Source organism: Schistocerca serialis, chromosome 6 (genome assembly GCF_023864345.2).
Source record: "Schistocerca serialis cubense isolate TAMUIC-IGC-003099 chromosome 6, iqSchSeri2.2, whole genome shotgun sequence".
NCBI classification, from domain to species: Eukaryota; Metazoa; Arthropoda; class Insecta; order Orthoptera; family Acrididae; genus Schistocerca; species Schistocerca serialis.
In genome coordinates, this window is record NC_064643.1 from 101,326,001 (window position 1) to 101,348,012 (window position 22,012).

Consider the following 22,012-nt stretch of genomic DNA (forward strand, 5'->3'; position numbering starts at 1 on the left):
CCCTGTTTTTCCATCAACATTACCTCTGTATCATAAAGTAATGTCATCGACATATCTCTTATAATATATTGCTTTGTTGAAAGAATCTGTTCTCTAGGTTGTTTATAACAATCTCTGCTACTGTTCCAGATAAAATATTGCCCATTGCTAACCTATATATCAGCTGTTACACATGGTCATTAAACTTAAAGGAGTTAAAAGAAAGCACTAATTCCAGAGGTTCTTTTAATTCAACACATTTCCCTCTACTAATCTTCTGGTATTTTAATAAATTTTCTGAAATTATTTGAACAGACTGATTATTGGCTGTATTTGTATAAAGGTTTAGGATATCAAACATTGCCAGTTTTGCCCTTTTGGGATTTCAATTTAGTTTACAAATGCCACAAAGTCATAACAGTGCTTAACACTAGAAATGATTTTTGGAAAATATATGCCACTTTGATTTTCTTATTGCACTACCTACTAACTAAAAAGTTTGGAGAAGATCTATTTTTCCATATGGGTCATATTTATGCAAGACGATCTGTGAATGCAATTCTGATCAAGATGGATTTGTCACATTCCATTGTCAAATAAGAAGTTGGATTCCTCAATTTTCTTTTTTATTTCGTCCTGAAATGAATTCAGAATTGATTAAGAGCACAAATGTAGAAGTTAAAGCACACATGTGACTTGGCTAAGTTTAATAAAAGTACAGATATAGAGATATGTGCAAACCTCAATAGGGTCTTATCTTAGTGACAGCAGCTAGCTCCAAAGGATGGGAGGAACTTAGGCATAATCAACAAATTGAAGAAGCAGCTCAAACAGGAGAGAGCAATTATCACCATGGCAGATAAAGAAGATATGGTTGTGATCATGTATGATGTTGATTACATCCACATCAGTAAAGAAATTTTCAGGGATAATAAAATCACAGAAATAAAAAGGAACCTGGCTGACTAATTTCAAGCTGAAATAAAAAAGACTGAGGCATCTAACTTCTTATCAGAGGTTGACAGTGTTAAAAAATGGAAAACGATGAATCCATGTTTACTGGAATTGCATTCATAGATCAAGTTGCCCAAGAATGGCCACCCAGTTAGGCCTCTATTGAACAACAGCCCTTCTCCAAATTTTACAACTAGGAGGGAGTGCAATAAGAAAATCAAAGTGGCATACACCTTCCAAAAATCTTTTAGGGTTAAGAATTTTTATAACTTTGTGGCATTTGTAAATGAAACTGAAATACCAGAAGGTGCAATGTTGGCACTGTTTGATAGTGTAAATCATTATACACATACACCCATTATCCATTTGAATAATTAGATTGAATTAGCCTTAGGTGGTTTAAAGGAACCAAACCATGAGGTCATCGGTCCGTCTCTACTACACTCCTGGAAATGGAAAAAAGAACACATTGACACCGGTGTGTCAGACCCACCATACTTGCTCCGGACACTGCGAGAGGGCTGTACAAGCAATGATCACACGCACGGCACAGCGGACACACCAGGAACCGCGGTGTTGGCCGTCGAATGGCGCTAGCTGCGCAGCATTTGTGCACCGCCGCCGTCAGTGTCAGCCAGTTTGCCGTTGCATACGGAGCTCCATCGCTGGTAGCATGCCGCGACAGCGTGGACGTGAACCGTATGTGCAGTTGACGGACTTTGAGCGAGGGCGTATAGTGGGCATGCGGGAGGCCGGGTGGACGTACCGCCGAATTGCTCAACACGTGGGGCGTGAGGTCTCCACAGTACATCGATGTTGTCGCCAGTGGTCGGCAGAAGGTGCACGTGCCCGTCGACCTGGGACCGGACCGCAGCGATGCACGGATGCACGCCAAGACCGTAGGATCCTACGCAGTGCCGTAGGGGACCGCACCGCCACTTCCCAGCAAATTAGGGACACTGTTGCTCCTGCGGTATCGGCGAGGACCATTCGCAACCGTCTCCATGAAGCTGGGCTACGGTCCCGCACACCGTTAGGCCGTCTTCCGCTCACGCCCCAACATCGTGCAGCCCGCCTCCAGTGGTGTCGCGACAGGCGTGAATGGAGGGACGAATGGAGACGTGTCGTCTTCAGCGATGAGAGTCGCTTCTGCCTTGGTGCCAATGATGGTCGTATGCGTGTTTGGCACCGTGCAGGTGAGCACCACAATCAGGACTGCATACGACCGAGGCACACAGGGCCAACACCCGGCATCATGGTGTGGGGAGCGATCTCCTACACTGGCCGTACACCACTGGTGATCGTCGAGGGGACACTGAATAGTGCACGGTACATCCAAACCGTCATCGAACCCATCGTTCTACCATTCCTAGACCGGCAAGGGAACTTGCTGTTCCAACAGGACAATGCACTTCCGCATGTATCCCGTGCCACCCAACGTGCTCTAGAAGGTGTAAGTCAACTACCCTGGCCAGCAAGATCTCCGGATCTGTCCCCCATTGAGCATGTTTGGGACTGGATGAAGCGTCGTCTCACGCGGTCTGCACGTCCAGCACGAACGCTGGTCCAACTGAGGCGCCAGGTGGAAATGGCATGGCAAGCCGTTCCACAGGACTACATCCAGCATCTCTACGATCGTCTCCATGGGAGAATAGCAGCCTGCATTGCTGCGAAAGGTGGATATACACTGTACTAGTGCCGACATTGTGCATGCTCTGTTGCCTGTGTCTATGTGCCTGTGGTTCTGTCAGTGTGATCATGTGATGTATCTGACCCCAGGAATGTGTCAATAAAGTTTCCCCTTCCCGGGACAATGAATTCACGGTGTTCTTATTTCAATTTCCTGATGAACCCAATTGTAACCAAGAAATGGAAGCAAGTAGAAGTGAGAGAGGGGTATGAAGATGAAGGAGGGTGACTTGCTCTGCCCAGAAACCAGTGGAGGCCCCCGGGACACGTTATGCAATTGGAGATGCACCCTCTTCATCTGAACAGTGTTCCCTCATGCTCCATTACTACAAGAAAACTAACAGCACTGCCAAGTTGATAAAATCTCCGGAAAAAGAACAATGATGATGAGACAGTAATCGACAACATATGTAAAAAAAATACAAAGAATTAATAGGGTGGGAAGGGAAGGAGCCAGACTGGACTGCCGAACAAGGGCAGCCATGCATCCCTGGGTCGGAGCAGGTATGGGGCACCCCTCTAATCCCTTGAGCAGCCAATGTGGCCAATGTGCCCCAGCTTGGAGTAGAAATCACCTTCATGGGTAAAACGTAAAAAGCACCAGAGGCCGTGTGTCAGAACCTTAAAGGTTTTGCGGTAAGGTGGGCAAACTTGGACAGTCCAGTAGGATGTGGGCCACTATTAGGAGGGCACCAGTCCAACAATATGGCAGATACTTGCACCACAGGATGAAGCCGTGGGTCAGCCAAGTGTGGCCAATGTGAGGATGACACGAGAACGGTAGATTCTCTGCAAAAAGCATCAAGGGAAGACTGCCACATGGTTGTGGTCCTGTTTATTGCTTGCAGTTTGTTTAGAGAAACCAGGGCACACCAACTGGTGTTCCATGCCTCCAACAATTGACAGCACAGAGTTGACCAAAGGTATGGGTCAAGTACCCCCATCTCCTGGTAGCCATCTAGGCCAACCAGTCAGCATGTTCATTCCCTGCGATTCCAACGTGAGCTGGGGCCCATAAGAAGATTATCCACATTGATGAAGGGCAGAAACAAGACCCTCGATAGTCACAAGTAATGGGTGTCAATGTCAATAGCCTGAAGACCACGTAGGGAGTCACTGCCAATTAAGAATATCTCACCAGTGCATGAATGAATGGACTGAGGGCTCGAACAATGGCCATCAATCCTGTAGTGAATACACTGCATTCGGTAGGCAGGCAGCTTAGATCACTGTACCTCACGTGACTGTAGGCAAAATCAGTTTGTTCATTGAATGCAGAGCCGTCAGTGTATACCACTTCCAAACCTATAAATGTTAGAAACAGGCAACAAAACACTACGAGGTTAAGAGAGTCTTTTGTTCCAAAGGATAGGTTGAGGTAGGTCTGGGTATGGAGTACACATCATGTGGATATGTGACTGCTCCATGACAACACGACAGGAGTTGACAGTGGAGGAAACTGGAGTTCTGAGCAAAGATATTGTATGTGAACTGCGATCACGACAACAGTCCTCGGCCACTGTTGTCAGGGGAGAAGCGAATGTGTGTCAAGATAGTTGAGCAGAAGTTGTTGGTTGCTGATCTATTGTGAGGGACCCCAGATTCTGCAGGCAGTCTGTTCGCAGGGCTTATCCAAAAGGCACCTATCTGAAGTTGGAATCCGCAATGGTGTAATTGGTCCAGCATCCGCACTGCTGAAGGTGATGCTAAGCCATATTCCAGGCTCCCACAATCAAAACAGTAGAGGGTCAGGACTTTGTAAAGCTATAAAAGTGTAGAGTTGTCTGACCACAAGTTGGTGTTACTGAGGCAATGAAGAGTATTAAGGTGTGACCACTGTGTTTCCTAAGTTGGCAAAGACAGGGAAACCACATCAACCTGGCATTGAAGACCAATCCCAAAAAGCATAACACTCTACCACACAGAGCAGTTGGTCATTTATGTAGAATTCCGGTTGTGAATGGACAGTACGATGATGGTAGAAGTACACAACACACATCTTGGTGGCTGTAAACTGGAAGCTGTAAGTGAGAGCCCAGGATTGTGCCTTTCGTATGGCACCTTGGTGCTGGCATTCAGCAACACACACACACTGGAGGACCGATATGCAAGAATCATCAGCATATAGGGAGTGAGACACTGTATACCCCACAGCTGCAGCTAGGCCATTGGTAGCCACTAGAAAAAGAGATACACTCAATACAGGGCCCTGTGAGACCACACTGTCTTGCATACGAGGGGGGGGGGGGTACTGTAGAAAGCATCAGCTTTAATACTGAAAGTACGGTGTGACAAAAAGTTCCAGACAAAAATAAAGAGTGGGCCCCAGAGAACCCATTCATGTAGTGTAACAAGAATATGATGATGCCATGTGGTGGTGTCATATGCCTTTTTCACATCGAAGGTGTTGATGCTCGGCAAAAGCTGACTACATAGCACCCTCCTGGCTGACCAAATCGTCAGCATCAGAACAGCACTGGCAAAAACTGCCCTGTGACAGAATCAAAAGACCCCAATACTCAAGGTACTAACAAGGCGTCAGCTCACCGTAAGTTCAAGCATATTTCAGAGAACATTAGTGAAACTAATTGGGTGATAGCTGTCCATCTTGAGGGTGTTTACCCAGTTCCAGTACTGGAATTATCACACTTTCTCACAATGAGATGGGAACTCACTCTTACTCCAAATAGGTTAAAAATGAAACACTGAAGTACATAGGGGAACGAGCATTCATGAGACATACACTGAGCTCTGCGAGCAAAGTTTCGATACTTTTACTATAGCCAGTGGTCTTAGTTCCACTGCACAAAGGGCTGCAGGATTTGAAGTCATCCAAAATGAGGAAGGTTGGGGGGAGTTGAGAAATCAGTGCAGACAACGCATTCTGAGACACTTCACTATCAATTTGGAGATACATAATACAGATTGTAAAATCAAGAGGCATTCTCACATGAAAAGCCACTGCCTCCCAAGTTGTGTCAAGTGGCACACGTTCACTGCAGACAGAGTCCAGACAAACACGCAAACTCTGCCCGATGCTCTGTCACAGTCAGCACGAACCTTGCAATAGCCCTGATAACTGCAGAGGGTAGGGGTTTGCAATTCTGGGAACCAAGTTTCCTGGAGGGGAATGTAGAAAGCGTGGGTACATATAAGAGAAGTCACAGCTCAGCCAGGTGGTGGTAAAAACTGCCATGGCGTGCACAGCAACTCAAACACAACGGTCAGCTACTGCGGCAGAGTTAAGCTGTGCTGGCAATGTAGTATCGGCGTGTTCTGCCAGCCGGCACTAGAGGCATTCCTGCCAAACATTCAATCAGCCGTGAACTACGCACGCGCATGAGCCTTTTTCTGGTGTGGATGGTCACACGATGATATCACCATCCGCCCATCAGGGACCGCCAACGGCCGCCAATCATCACTCCAGCATCAGCAGAGGACGACTGGTGCCGCCGGGTTAAACAGCCGGAAGGAAGGAAAGCAGGCGTCTTTCGACCCGCTGCGGACTGCTGACTGGAAGAGACTTCAACGCAGGCGGAACGTCCAGGTGTCACGTCTTCGCTACGCCGGCCAACAACCCCGGACTCTGTGCCTGTCTACTTCCTCAGCATCCGCCGGAGAGCGTCGAGAGAAAACCAGACAAAGGAACGTAAATTCAGTTCAGTTGCCAATATTTCAATTCGATAAGGCGGCATAATTCTTTGGTTTGTTATAAAATTTTGGCAGGAAAAGAAGCTTTTTGTTTTCAAAGGAAGTTTATCTTTTTTTGGTAAAATTAAGCGGTGGCCTTGCTCCACCTAATAAAAATTTGTTGTTCGCAAATGTGTGTTAATCTGTGGATATTACGAAAACTGCTACAGTTCCACTGGAGGATAACATTCTCGGGGGTGAGAAATGAACAAGGTCACCTGCTGTAAGGATATGGCATCAACACACATCAGCTCTGAAGCATTTTGTGTGTGTGTGGGGGGGGGGGGGGGGGGAGGACCATTCTAATGTATTGTTTGGCTTGTTTTGGTTTGTAGGGCACAGTTTCTTATTTATCAGTCAAGTGTAATTACAGCAGCAAATTCTGTTTTTACAATGACAACAGATTATCAATGCAAAATGTATTTAACACTGAAGTCTGTGCAGGTGTTATATAGATATTATTATGACTCAGATCCAGTTCACACTTCATGGGCTAACTGGCTCCATCTGGAAAGTTAATTTGATAAGTGTGCAACTACACTCATTGAAATTTGGTTTTATATATTTTAAGACCAAGTCTCTCACACTAGCCACCTGATGGTTAGAACTTACATCTTTGTACCAATTTTTGAGCTATCATCTGTTGATGCCCCCATAAGGCAAAGGTTTTAGTACTGACAGTGAACCTTGTTTTGCAAACTGTAACCTTTTTGGTGAGCGCACTTTTTAAAAGATGTTTTCACTTCTTAATTTTTCATGTTTCGTACTTGCTGTCCTATAACAAATGACTGCCTGTCACACTTTACATTTCTCTAATCTTAACCCTCTGCTGTCCAGCGACACCACAGTGGTGTCGTGCGCGAAATAGCAGTCAATGGCCGGCGACACCACAGTGGTGTCATGAGCATAGTATTGCACAGTGGCCGGCGACAGCACTTTAGTATCTTTTGTATTCTGTTGATATTTTGTTTAGGTAACAATAAGTTACACATGTCAACAAGTTTTTTGTTTTATAAGTACTTGTACCATTTCATCATGGCAGACGAAAGAGACGATATAATTATTTATGATGAATGCACGGATGTCTTGTCTGACTTCACACGACTTGGCCGATTGGGAAGAAGACATTGAATATTGAAAAAAATGAAAGTGAAGCAGAAGCATCGGAAGATAGTGAAACACGTCCAAGAAGAATTCGGCTAACACTACGGTTGCCAACTGATCCGGATGAATCAGGCAAAGAAGACAGTGCACAGTGGTCAGACTTCGATTTACCGAGGACCAATAATAAATCTGAAGTATCTCCAGTCCAAACATACTTCCCAAAGATACACAGAGCGTCAAGGATATTGTCAAATTATATATTGGGCATGACCTATTTGAATATATTAGCAACAAAACCAACAAGTACTACAGTCAAATTGCGCTAGAAGAAAACTGGATTTACAAAATTCCAAATTTGTCGACATTACGGGACCCGAACTTAGAAAATGGTTTGGGCTTGCTATCCTGATGGGAATTGTAAAAAAAGGCAAGGATTGATGATTATTGGTTAGCGAATCTGTTGATAGACACACCGATATTTCGCAAAACAATGTCCCGCAACCAATTCAGACAAATACAATAATTTTTACATTTTTCCGACAACAACAATATACCAGATAATGCCAACCAGCTTTTCAAAGTGCAATTCGTAACTGATTACTTTTCCAAAAAGTTTAAATAAACAAATATTGTATTCATTTACATATGTATATCTTCGAAATTCCACAAAAGTAGGGGAACAGGGTTGAGAACTTATGAGAACTAATGATGAGATTGGTAACACTTAACAATCTATAATCTCCCAATAACGTCAAGAACGGCTGGCAACAAGCCAAGTAATCCAAATTAACACTGCCGGTGCCAGGTGAATCAATTTGTATGAGACGTGCAGACAGCAAAGTGTTAACTGAAGATATCTAATGATGGCAGTAGCTGAAATGGTGTTATAAAAAAATAAATAAATAAAATTTTAATAGTCTTCTGGATGCTTCTATCTGTAAAATATTCACAATAATTGTGGGCTCATACAGGAAATTCTTTTACTTTATTAATAAGCTAGAGGGCATCACTTTACACTCAACTTGGATGCACTATCCACTGCAACTATTTCACCCTTTTATTAAATCTAAAAATAATTTTATTTTTTATTGGTAAAACATACAATTTGGAATTTTTTAATATGTCATGACATAAATTCTCTTATAGCTAAAGCATGCTTATACTTTAATGAAATGAACTGTACAGTTTTTATAATTGTGACATGCCCATTTTTCTCACTGTGTCATTGGGCACATAACTTTTTAAATCCACCTGACTTGTACGTTCTTATCGTATGACACTGTTTCTCTACAGCACAAAGTAAGTTTTATCCTCCACCTGTCCTTGTCTTGTTCATATGTACACCCTGTTTTTTCATCTCCTATCATATATGATATTTATATATAAATTATATTTTTGACAGTTTTCTGAAGCACTTGAAAATGGCTACTGTAAAGGCTGAAACTGGTAGTGGACTCAATAACATTCTCAATGACATCTGCAGTAGTTTTCATTAATTACTATGTTTTATTGTCACACTAAAATGAGTATGGGTGCCACTTGGCAAAAAACATGTGAGGTCCAGTCACATTAATGTGAATACGACCTATGTTCAATGTCAACATGCAATAACCACTCGCAGATGGCAGGTAGCAGCACTAGCGGGGACAGATATGTAAAGCATGTTGGGGATGAGGGAAACAGTGCAGTAATTTTCATAATGTGAAAACGAAGTGATTTATCTGACATCGAAAATGGCGCGATGATTCGTTTTCGGGCTAAGGGTGGAAGCATTTCTGAAACGGCTAAGTTTTTAAATTGTCTGTGGGCTGCCATGGCTTAAAGTAAACCGTGCATGGGAAAATGGTGCTATTCAAAACAGCAATTATGGTACACTACACCCCATAGACTATTATGGGGTGAACAACAGCTGCGGAGATGTGTATGGGTAAATAGACTTGCAACTGTTGAGCAACTGACTGCCCACACGAACCAAGGTGCTACCAACAATGTCTCCTCAATGATCATTCAACAAACATTGCTGCATAAGGGTCTCTGCAGCAGGTGCCTGGTTCATGCACCCATGCTGACTGCAGTTCATTGGCGACAAAGGCTGGATTTGCATGCCAATACGGCAACTAGATGTCCACCGAGTGCCGACAGGTGGACTTCTCAGAAGCATCACATTTTATGCTCCATTGCTCCATCAGGCACATAGCTGCTGGTGGGTACAGCACTGCAACAATCATGAGAAGGGTCAAGGCGTGAGGGGGGGGAGTGATAAAACTGAGAAATATTTTTGCGGCATTTCCTGGGTGATCTCATCATTCTGAAAAGCACAATAGATCAATGCAAGTGTGCATCTAACTTCGTGTACCATGTCCAACCCTAGATGCAGCATGTTTTTTCTTTGGCACAATGGCACCTACCACTAGGACAATGCAACACCTCACAAATCTTGTAGTGTATGTGCACAGTTTGAAGAGCACCAGGATGAGTTTACTGTACTCCCCCAGTCACCAAACACCTCGAATTTAAACCCAATTGAGAATTTGTGGAACCACTTCAATCAGGTTGTTCATGTCGTAGATCCTCAACTGAGAAACCTAGCATAGCTGGCCACTGGAGTCGGCATGGCTCCACATCCCTGCCAGTACCTTCTAGAACCTCACTGACACACTTTCAGCACATCTGTACTTAAAAAGGTGGTTACTCAGATATCTGACAGGTGGTTACATTAATGTTGACTGGACCACGTGGTTCAAGACCACCAGCACCATTAGACTGCCTCTTTACAATGTTATAACACTGCTCCTCAGTGGGTTGTGTACACTGAAATCATCCAGCACAAAAATGTGTGATTAGATGACAGATTAAGTTAACTATCTCTTGAAATGACAGAGAGAGAGAGAGAGAGAGAGAGAGAGAGAGAGAGAGAGAACATATGTATTCAGATGACCACAGGGGCCCAACATTTGGAGAGCTGTGGGTGTCTTCATCCTTGCTATAGGTGACAACTTAGTCACTTAGTTTACAGTGTCTACTGTCATTTGATCTAGATGTAGGCATTCATATTTTTCTCTCCTTCTTTAAATCAGAGCAATTCAAAGACCTAAGGGAATGCTGCTTTCCACAGTTGATACATATTGGCTGTTGGCTGCACTGAGTGTTTTTATGCACCAGCCATCTGCAGTCTCCACACATGGATTCTTTTGGGCAGGTGAAGACATGTGCTCAAAAATGCAAATCATTAAAGGTACCACGTGATAGGGAAATGTACAAGTTGCAGTGGAATACCATTGCCTTTACTTTTTTGGGTAACACATCTACTCTGAAAGCCAGTTACCTTTTAGTTACTGCAGGATACAGCAGATAAATTGGACACCCCATTGTTCAACGTTTGCACACAATTCTTCACCTCCTTCAGTGTGAAGTGGCAATAGAAAATTACACCATGGACCCATGTTAAGGCTCTTGTAAGGGGTGATGGTGGTGGGGATGTCACCAAGCTTCTGACAGCAGAGCAATGCCTGTGACTGAGTAGAGGCTGCTGTTTTAATCAGGAATTGCTTTACATTCTTCTAACCGCTCAACAGGAAACAATGGTTTTATAGTAAATATTTTAATGCCTGTTGAAGATGATGATGCAGGTGGGGTTATTTCTGAAATGTGTTAACACAAATAAACCACAAAACGAATTTCCAAAGTTTATGGTTTGCATAACTGAAGAAATTATTCATCCAAATGATTAATGGAAAATCTCATATAAAGATGTGAAACAAATACTAACAAAGAGATAGAGGGGCTGGCCAGTACTTACCTGAGCTCAGTACAGCCGACAGATACACAAAACAGAACAGAAAATTTACGTCCCTATCTTTCGGAACTTTGTTCCTTCATCAGGGAGGAGAGAGGGGAAAGAAATGGAAGAAGGGAAAGTGGATTCAGTTACTCACAACCCATGTTATGAAGCAACAGGGAAAGGAAAGCAGGGAGGGTAGCAAGGATGGAGGCATGGTCGTCAGAGGGAAGCCAAAGATATTCTACTGTAAGTACTGTGCCAGCTTCAAACCAAAGAGGATGCACACAGAAGTAAAGAGGTATATAGTATAAAGATAAACACAACTATGTAGCATGAAAAGATGTGTGAATGGCTAAAGACGAAAGGGAGAGAGGAGAAGACTGAAGAGTAAATGGGAGTGAGGTTGTTTAACGTAGGTTCAGTCCAGGGGGATGGCGGGATGAAAGGATGTGTTGGAGTGCAAGTTCCCATCTCCGCGGTTCCGAGGGACTGGTGTTGGGTGGGACAAGCCAAATGGCACATACGGTGTAACAGGTTCCTAGGTCCCTAGAATTATGCTGGAGGGCATGCTCTACTACTGGGTATTGGACATCCCCTAGGCGGGCAGTTCGTCTGTGTCCGTTCATGCGCCCAGCCAGTTTAGTTGTTGTCATACCGATGTAAAAGGCTGTGCAGTGCAGGCATGTCAGCTGATAAATGACATGTGTCGTTTCACATGTGGCCCTGCCTTGAATTGTGTATGTTTTACAAGTAGCGGGGCTGGAGTAGGTGGTTGTGGGGGGATGCATGGGGCAGGTTTTGCAGCCAGGTTGGTTACAGGGGTAGGAACCGCTGGGTAGAGAAGGTAGTCTGGGAATATTGTAGGGTTTGAAAAGGATGTTACGGAGGTTAGGGGGGTGACGAAAGGCAACTCTGGGTGGTGTGGGGAGAATTTTGTCGAGGGATGATCTCATTTCAGGGCTTGTCTTGAGAAAGTCATATCCATGGCGGAGTAATTTGTTGATGTATTCGAGGCCAGGATAATATTGGGTGGCAAGGGGGATGCTTTTGTGTGGTCAGGGGGTAGGGACATTGTTGTTGGACGGGGAGGAATGTATTGCTCGGGAGATCTGTTTGTGGACAAGGTTTGCAGGATGGTTGCGGGAGAGGAAAGCACTGGTCAGGTTATTGGTGTAATTGTTGAGGTATTCGTCACTGGAGCAGATACGTTTGCCACGAATACCTAGGACGTAGGGAAGGGAGCGTTTGATGTGGAATGGATGGCAGCTATCAAAGTTAAGGTATTGTTGTTTGTGGGTTTGATATGGACAGTGGTGTGGATGTGAGCTTCAACAAGATGAAGGTCAACATCCAGGAAGGCGGCTTGGGTTTTGGAGAAGGAGCAGGTGAAATTCAGATTCGAAAAGGAGTTGAGGTTATGGAGGAAATTGAGGAGTGTTTCTTCACCATGAATCCAGATCAGAAAGATGTCATCTGTAAACCTATTCCAGGCCAGCGGGAGCAGCTGTTGGGTCTTCAGGAAAGCCTCCTCCATGCGGCCCATGCAGAGGTTGGCATAGGACGTAGCCATCCCGGTTCCCATGGCCGTTCCCCTGATTTGTTTGTAGGTCTGGCCTTTGAAAGTCAAGTAATTATGGGTGAGGATGAAGTTGGTAAGTGTGATAAGGAACGAGGTTTTTGGAAGATCTTCAGGTGGGCGTTGGGAGAGGTAGTGCTCAAGGGCAGAGAGATCATGGGTATGTGGGATGTTTGTGTAAAGGGATGTAGCATCTATGATGGCAAGAAAGGTTTCTGGTGGGAGAGAAGTGGGAATGGATTTGAGGTGTTCTAGGAAATGGTTTGTGTCTTTGATGTAGGATGGGAGTCTGCGGGTGATAGGTTGGAGGTCTAGGTCTACCAGAGCTGAGATGCGTTCTGTTGGGGCTTTGAAGACTGCTACAATGGGACGGCCAGGATGGTTCTCTTTGTGGATTTTGGGTAATAGGTAGAAGGTAGGGGTATGTGGCTCAGGTGGAGTGAGTAGGTCTATGGAAGCCGTTGTGAGGCCTTGTGAGGGACCTTGGATTTTTAGGATTTTCTGCAGCTCAGTCCGGATGGAGGGAATGGGATCCTGGGTAACAGCTTTGTAGGTTGAGGTGTCGGAGAGTTGACGCAGTCCTTCTGCCACATACTCCACACGGCAAGTACCACAGTTGTGGAGCCTTTATCCACCAGGAGGATGACAATAGAGCGGTCTGTTCTCAGCTCCTTAATGGCACAGGATTCAGCTGGGGTGATATTGGGGGTTGTTGGGATGATCTTCAAGAAGGACTGGGAGACAACACTGGATGTGAGGAATTCCTGAAATGTCTGCAAGGGATGGTTTTGGGGGAGGGGGGGAGGATCCCTTTGAGAAGGCAGTCGGAACTGTTCTAGACAGGGTACAACACTGGGTCTAGTATTTGGGGGCTGTGTTTGGGTAGTGAAGTGATATCTCCAGTTGAGGTTCCGGGTGAATGAGAGGAGATGTTTAACCAGGGCAGTGTGGCTGAATTTAGGCATGGGGCTAAAGGTTAAGCATTTTGATAGAACTGATGTCTCTGGAGGAGAGAGGGTTCTGGATGAGAGGTTTAGAACTGAATTGGGACTGGTGATATGTGGCATTTGACTGTGGTTATAGCTGAGATTTGGCTGTGTGGGGTATGTGCTGGGATTGGGTAATTGAGTAGAATGGCTAGGCTAGGTTTGTTGGCTATGAGGGGGATTTGTTGAAGGTTCTGTTGTGGTTGGTGTTTGTGAGGGATAGGGAGAGGGACCCCACTTCTTAGGTGTTGCACTAGCACTGTGGATAGTTTTTTCAGATCCCTTAATTTCCTCCATAATCTCAACTACTTTTTGAATCTGAATTTCACCTGGTCCTTCTCCAAAACCCAAGCCACCTTCGTGGATGTTGACCTTCATGTTGAAGCTCACATCCACACCTCTGTCCATATCAAACCCACAAACAAACAACAGTACCTTCACTTTGATAGCTGCCATTCATTCCACATCAAACGCTCCCTTCCCTACAGCCTAGGTATTCGTGGCAAACGTATCTGCTCCAGTGATGAATCCCTCAATAATTACACCAATAACCTGACCCGTGCTTTCCTCTCTCGCAACCATCCTGCAGACCTTGTCCACAAACAGATCTCCTGAGCAATACATTCCTCCCCATCCAACAACAATGTCCCTACCCCCTGACCACACAGAAGCATCCCCCTTGTCACCCAATATTATCCTGGCCTCGAATACATCAACAAATTACTCCGCCATGGATATGACTTTCTCAAGACAAGCCCTGAAATGAGATCATCCCTCGACAAAATTCTCCCCACACCACCCAGAGTTGCCTTTCGTCGCCCCCCTAACCTCCGTAACATCCTTGTCAAACCCTACAATATTCCCAGACTACCTTCTCTACCCAGCGGTTCCTACCCCTGTAACCGACCCCACTGCAAAACCTGCCCCATGCATCACCCCACAACCACCTACTCCAGCCCCGCTACTGGTAAAACATACACAATTCAAGCCAGGGCCACATGTGAAACGACACATGTCATTTATCAGCTGAAATGCCTGCACTGCACAGCCTTTTACATCGGTATGACAACAACTAAACTGGCTGAGTGCATGAACGGACACAGACGAACTGCCCGCCTAGGGGATGTCCAATACCCAGTAGCGGAGCATGCCCTCCAGCATAATTCTAGGGACCTAGGAACCTGTTACACCGTATGTGCCATTTGGCTTGTCCCACCCAACACCAGTCCCTCGGAACCGCGGAGATGGGAACTTGCACTCCAACACATCCTTTCATCCCGCCATCCCCCTGGACTGAACCTACGTTAAACAACCTCACTCCCATTTACTCTTCAGTCTTCTCCTCTCTCCCTTTCGTCTTTAGCCATTCACACATCTTTTCATGCTACATAGTTGTGTTTATCTTTATACTATATACCTCTTTACTTCTGTATGCATCCTCTTTGGTTTGAAGCTGGCACAGTACTTACAGTAGAACATCTTTGGCTTCCCTCTGACAACCATGCCTCCATCCTTGCTATCCTCCCTGTTTTCCTTTCCCTGTTGCTTCATAACATGGGTTGTGAGTAACTGAATCCACTTTCCCTTCTTCCATTTCTTTCCTCTCTCTCCTCCCTGATGAAGGAACAAAGTTCCGAAAGCTAGGAATGTAAATTTTCTGTTCTGTTTTGTGTATCTATCAGCTGTACTGAATTATTCATCCAGTATCATGAACGAAATGGAAGGTGGGAGTGGGGGAGTGGAAGAAGTGCAGAAAACAAGAGAAGGAGAGCACACCAAATCAGTCAACGTGAAGCTACATATAATGTGTTTTTGCAGAACTGACAAGTTCCTGAGAAACAATAATCACAGTATTGCTGACAATCAAGTGTATAATAGTGGCTGAATATAGCAAACTAATGGAAAGGATCAAATAAAACACCAAGGAAAAATTATATAGGAAGGAATAGCCACAACTGTTTCAAACAAATATACCAATGCTTGAGCACTTGAGACAAATATGCTCATTGCAAAACAACAGCTAATACCAATGTAAGTGGAAAGTTGTTAGGCGTTGGTGAAGCAAAGAAGATAGGCAGCAACAAATCTCTGCACTGATGTATGCAGTTTCACTATTTTCTCTCAAATTTTACTAATAACAATTTTGCCAACATTTATCATTCAGCAAAACCTCTGGATGTATCTTTGAACAGGAAAACATCTTTTATTCTATGACATTAATAACAGAGCATAAGGAAAATCTTACCACAAATTCCATCATTAACCCGTGAAGAAGGAATGTTCTGTGGTTTATGGCCAGCATTAGTGCAGTGGAATGTGCCATTTGGACATGCAGGTGTCCCTGGTTCATCACTTCCATCTTCACAGTCACAATAATCATCATTCACATAAGCAAATGGAATTGTCAGACTGCCATCAAAGCATGTGAAGTCTTTGTCAGGGACATACAGAGATGCCTCTAAAACAGAAGAAAATTACTTTTTATTCCAGCATTCTTCTACATTAGCATGATCATAATACAATTAGGATGATATTTATACCAAACACGAGCTCTAAACTTCTAACCATTTTAACATTCAGTAACATCTCAGTTTAGTTAATATTTAATTTTTCACCCTGTTTATTATACAATTAATATCACTTGGTATAAAAGTACCGCGGCAATAACAAACTTTAAAAATTTCAAAAACACACACACACACACACACACACACACACACACACACACACACACACACGTGTCTTAATTTGCATTCTGTTTGAGATGGTGTGTTGTTCCCTTCTTCTGATCTTCAAACCGATTTAGCCAGCCCTTAGGGGACCTACAGTTTAACATGAACACTGAATCCTTGTGCAACTGTCATTTCACACATTAACAAATCACTGCCAGAAGTGAAAGTGACAGAAAAAAATCCTTGGACCAACCAGAGACTGAACAAGGCAATTTGGATTTGTAAATTGACACTTACCATACCTCAGTTTCCAGATCACCATACCCATTAACTTTGAACGACAAATTCACTTCATGTTCCTTGAAGGATTATTAATTTGGTCTGTTGCATTCTCACAGACCCCTCTATTTTGCAGTATGAGGCAACTGTGTATTTATTTAGTATTTTGCAGCTTCCTTTAAATTCAAAGGGCAATGTGGCAGTTTTACACCATTTAGACACCAAATGGATAAGTAATAACCTGTTTCTGTGTAAGTGACCACACATGTAGTGTAGCAAAGAGGCTCTTATTACTTTTGTTGCAGTTACTAATCATTTTCTCATGAGATGTGAATGGTTCACTGCTTTGAAGAATTGCATCAATTGTCTGGAATACACTGGCAACATCTTTATATAATTTTTATATCATTCGCAGAGTTATTTCAGCCATGACAATTCTCACCAGAAATGTTGAAATAGTTTACAAAATGACGAAGGACATGTATTCACAGCACAGAAACGAGCAGAAAAGACCAATGTCTATCATGTACCTGACAACGGAACTCTTGACCATGTCTAGATCTAAAAATTCTCTCTGCAAGCCAACTTATTGTCTGTGATAGATGGTACTTCTAGTGCCACTACATTTTCCCCCAGTCTTCATTCCATTCTCAAATGACATGTCTCCATAAAGCTCCTGTACCTACTAATGATACTGTGATTCAATGTGCTGCTCTCTGCTAGACCTACTTGCCTACCTACCTACCTCCCTCCCTCTACTGTTAATACATCTTGGTAAGGGTCCCAGGCCAATGAGTAATATCCAAGAATCTGTCGAACAAGTGTTTCATAAGCAAATTCTTTCATGGCTGAATGACATTTTCATAAGGTTCTCACAATGGTTCTCAGCCTGACATCTGTTTTTCCTACTATTTGTTTTATGTGGTCATTTAACTTTGGGTCCCTCTATAAGGTTGTTTCTATGTATTTCCTAGGCCTTACTGTTTTCAATTATTTCTCACCAACAGTGTTATAAAACAGTAAAGGATCAATTCACTTATTTATGTGCAATACGTTACACAAATTTATGTTAAATCGCCAGTCCCCACATTCAACTATCAATCCTCTGGACATCTTCCTGTATTCCACTACAGCCTTCCAAATCTAGAACCTCCCTACAGACAACAGCATTGTGTGGGAATGGTCTCTCAGAGACCTCAAAGTTACCCAATATCTCATTCATATTAACTGTAGACAGTAATGGTCCTATACCACTCCCTTGGCATATTCCCAAGATCATCTGTCAATTTTATTTCATTAAGAGTGACATATTTAATTCCATCAGCAAGGGATTCCAGAATACAAGATCTTTCAAATAATTTTTATAGATTATAAGTGGTATCTCATTCAATCCAGAAGCCTTTCCACTGTGAAGCAATTTTAGTTGATTCTTTTTTATGCTGCAATCACTTTTCCAATATCTGCCATTTTGGTACTCTGGTGATGATAGTAATTTCCTGCACTGGAACAATTTTGGAAGACTCAGTTTAGTATTTCAGCTTTCTCTTCGTCACCTTCCATTTCAGTATCAGCACACACACACACACACACACACACACACACACACACACACAGAGAGAGAGAGAGAGAGAGAGAGAGAGAGAGAGAGACTTACGTCATGTTTATTGACTTTATGTAAACCTAACATTTTTGTATTTTTAGTTCAACAGTTTAGCAAAATTTTACTTCCGAGTTCACTGAGTGCTTCTCGCATTGCTCTCCTTACATTCATTTCGGTTTCATTCAGTTCTTATTTGTCACCTAGGCTTTGACTTAATTTAAATCAGAGATGGAGCTATCTTTGCTTTGTTGTGACTTCTTTTTTAATGTGGGTAGTGAACCAAAGTGGATATTTTCGATCCCTTACAACGTTACTCCACACATATTTGTCTAAGGCATATTGTACAATGCTTCTGAGGTGTTCTCTCTCTCTCTCTCTCTCTCTCTCTCTCTCTCTCTCTCTCTCTCTCTCTCTCTCTTTTTAAATCCACAGTTTCATCCTTGGAGCTGAATATATGATTTGACTACTCAGATACTCTGCAAATTGTTTTCTGTATGCTTGCTGAGCAAAAGTATTTTCCTATATTTCTTAACATGCCTCGTAAACCCACAATTTCCTTACGTACTGACTTATCACTTCACAAGGCAATTTACTCCTTGCATGAGACAATAGATGTTTCTGATTAAAAACCGCACCCAATGGATGTGTTTTGTGATTCCACAAATACTTTTGACTGTTTAGACCATATTACATCACTGATAAAATTAGGTTATGTTACCACAATTTCTATGTAAACTCTGAAAATAAAGCACTTTATATAAAACAAAGATGATGTAACTTACCAAATGAAAGCATTGGTATGTTGATAGACACACACACACACACACACACAAAATTCAAGCTTTCACAACCCACGGTTGCTTCATCAGGAAAGAGGGAAGGAGAGGGAAAGATGAAAGGATGTGAGTTTAAAGGGAGAGGGTAAGGAGTCATTCCAATCCCGGGAGCAGAAAGACTTACCTTAGGGGGAAAGTGTGAGTGTATACCTGTCCCTTTTTCCCCCTAAGGTAACTCTTTCTGCTCCCGGGATTGGAATGACTCCTTACCCTCTCCCTTTAAACCCACATCCTTTCATCTTTCCCTCTCCTTCCCTCTTTCCTGATGAAGCAACCGTGGATTGTGAAAGCTTGAACTTTGTGTGTGTGTTTGTTAGTGTCTCTATCAACATTCAACATACCAACACTTTTGTTTGGTAGGTATCAGTTCTTTTGGACATGTCTGAAAGAACAAATACCATCGGTGACCCTGCAGCTCGTTAGAATGAAGTTACAATGAAATGAAAACCCTTAGCTGCTTACAGGCGCTTACATACGTCAACGGGTCGGGGCACACATTTTCATCTGTCCCCGTTGACATATGTCAGCGCCTGTAACCAGCTAAGGGTTTTCATTTCACTGTAACTTATTTATATATTTGCAGGATGTAGAGCCCAATTCCTTTACATCTTCTGAGGCAATGATGTCAGTCAATGAACCATCCAGTGAATGGGGAAAATGATTTGTGCTACCAACAGCAGCACTTGCATTGTTACTGCACTATTAATAGTCTTCTGCCTACAGGGAATACATTCACTGTCGCAAAATTCTAGATCATGTTTTCCTTGCATTAAATATACTCCTTCATAAAATAAACAGCATTTAAATATTATAAATGGTTCTAATATTATGAGAAAAAGTTGCTACTCACCATATAGTGAAGATGCTTAGTCGCAGATAGGGACAACAAAAAGACTCCCGTGCTCGCACGCAAGCGCAACATCCACACACCACAGACAACTGCACTCTCAGGCAACTGGAACCACATAGCAGGCAGCAGCAGTGCATGATGGGAGTGGTGACTGGGTGGGGGTAAGGAGGCTGGGGCGGAGAGGGATAGTATTGGGGGGGGGGGGGGGGAGGTAGCAGACAGTGAAGTGCTGCAGGTTAGACAGAAAGAAGGGGAGAGGTGGAGTGGGGGAGGGGGGAGGAAGTAACGGAAAAGGAGAGAAACAAAAAGACTGGGTGTGGTGGTTGAATGATGGCTGCGTAGTACTGGAACAAGGAGGGGGTTGGATGGGCGAGGGCAGTGAAGGTTGAGGCCAGGTGGGTTACGGGAACATAGGATGAATTGCAGGGAAAGTTCCCACCTGCGCAATTCAGAAAACCTTGTGTTGATGGGAAGGATCCATATAGCACAGTCACTGATTTGAAGGATAGATATAGATATAATGTTCAGCAGCGTGTTCAGCAACAGGGTGGCCCACTTGTTTCTTGGCCACAGTTTGGTGGTGGCCATTCATGTGGACCGACAGCTTCTTGGTTACCATACATACATAGAATGCAGCACAGTGGTTGCAGCTTAGCTCGTAGACCACTTCATTGGTTTCACAGGTAGTCCTGCCTTTGATGGGATAGGTGATGTTAGTGACCGGATTAGAGTAGGTGGTGGTGGGAGGATGTATGGGACAGGTCTTGTATCTAGGACTATTACAGGGGTATGAGCCATGAGTTGAGGGATTGGGAGCAGGGGTTATGTAAGGATGGATGAGTATATTGTGAAGGTTCGGTGGATGGTGGAACACCACTGTGGGAGTGGTGGGAAGGATAGTGGGCAAGGCACTTCCCATTTTAGGGCACAACGAGAGGTAATTGAAACCCTGGTGGAGAATGTAATTCAGTTGCTACAGTCCTGGGTGGTACTGAGTTACGGGGGAATGCTCCTCTGTCGCCAGACGGTGGGACTTTGGGAGGTGGTGGGCGACTGGAAAGACAAGGCACGGGAGCTTCGATTTTGTACAAGGTTGGTAGGATAATTACAGTCAGCGAAGGCTTCAGTGAGACCCTCGGTATATGTTGAGAGGGACTGCTCATCATTGCAGATGCGATGATCATGGGTGGCTAGGCTGTACGGAAGGGACTTCTTTGTACGGAACAAGTGGCAGCTCTCGAAGTGGAGGGACTGCTGGTGGTTAGTACGTTTGATATGGATGGAGGTACTGATGCAGCCATCTTTGAGGTGGAGGTCAACATCTAGGAAGGTGGCTTGTTGGGACCAGATGAAGCAAATGCCACTCCCATCATGCACTGCTGCTGCTGCTGCTCGCAGTGTGGTTTCAGTTGCCTGAGATCGCAGTTTTTTTGTGTGTGTGTGTGTGTGTGTGTGTGTGTGTGTGTGTGTGTGTGTGTGTGCACGCACGTGCACATGTGTTTGTCTATTGTTAATGAAGGCCTTAATGCCCAAAAGCTTTAATTGTGTGAGTCTTTTTGTTGTGTCTATCAGCAACTCAGCATATCTGCTATATAGTGAGTAGCAACTTTCCTTCTCATAATATTGTTAAATTCCATCCTGAATTTTCCACTGTTTGTTATAAATGGTTCTCCTATACTCAATTTTGTTTTGATATGTCTTATGCTTCAATGTAATGGCTGTATATCAGAGGTGAATCCATTACTGTAATAATAATAAAAGTAAAAGTTAAAACAAAATAAATGAAAGAGGAAGCCGCCTGGTAGAATTTTGCACAGAGCACAACTTAATCATAGCTAACACTTGGTTCAAGAATCATGAAAGAAGGTTGTATACATGGAAGAAGCCTGGAGATACTGACAGATTTCAGATATATTATATAATGGTAAGACAGAGATTTAGGAACCAGATTTTAAATTGTAAGACATTTCCAGGGGCAGATGTGGACTCTGACCACAATCTATTGCTTATGAACTG

General features: G+C 43.6%; 1 protein-coding gene across 1 annotated transcript in view; it reads right to left on the reverse strand.

Moving 5' to 3' along the window:
- LOC126485098 (glucosidase 2 subunit beta) overlaps positions 1–22,012 on the reverse strand; it is a 191,098-nt gene that overhangs the window by 149,200 nt on the left and 19,886 nt on the right. Inside the window, exon 2 of the mRNA XM_050108718.1 lies at positions 16,005–16,217. Coding sequence (XP_049964675.1) covers positions 16,005–16,217 — 213 coding nt within the window. The remainder of the gene's footprint in view (positions 1–16,004; positions 16,218–22,012) is intronic.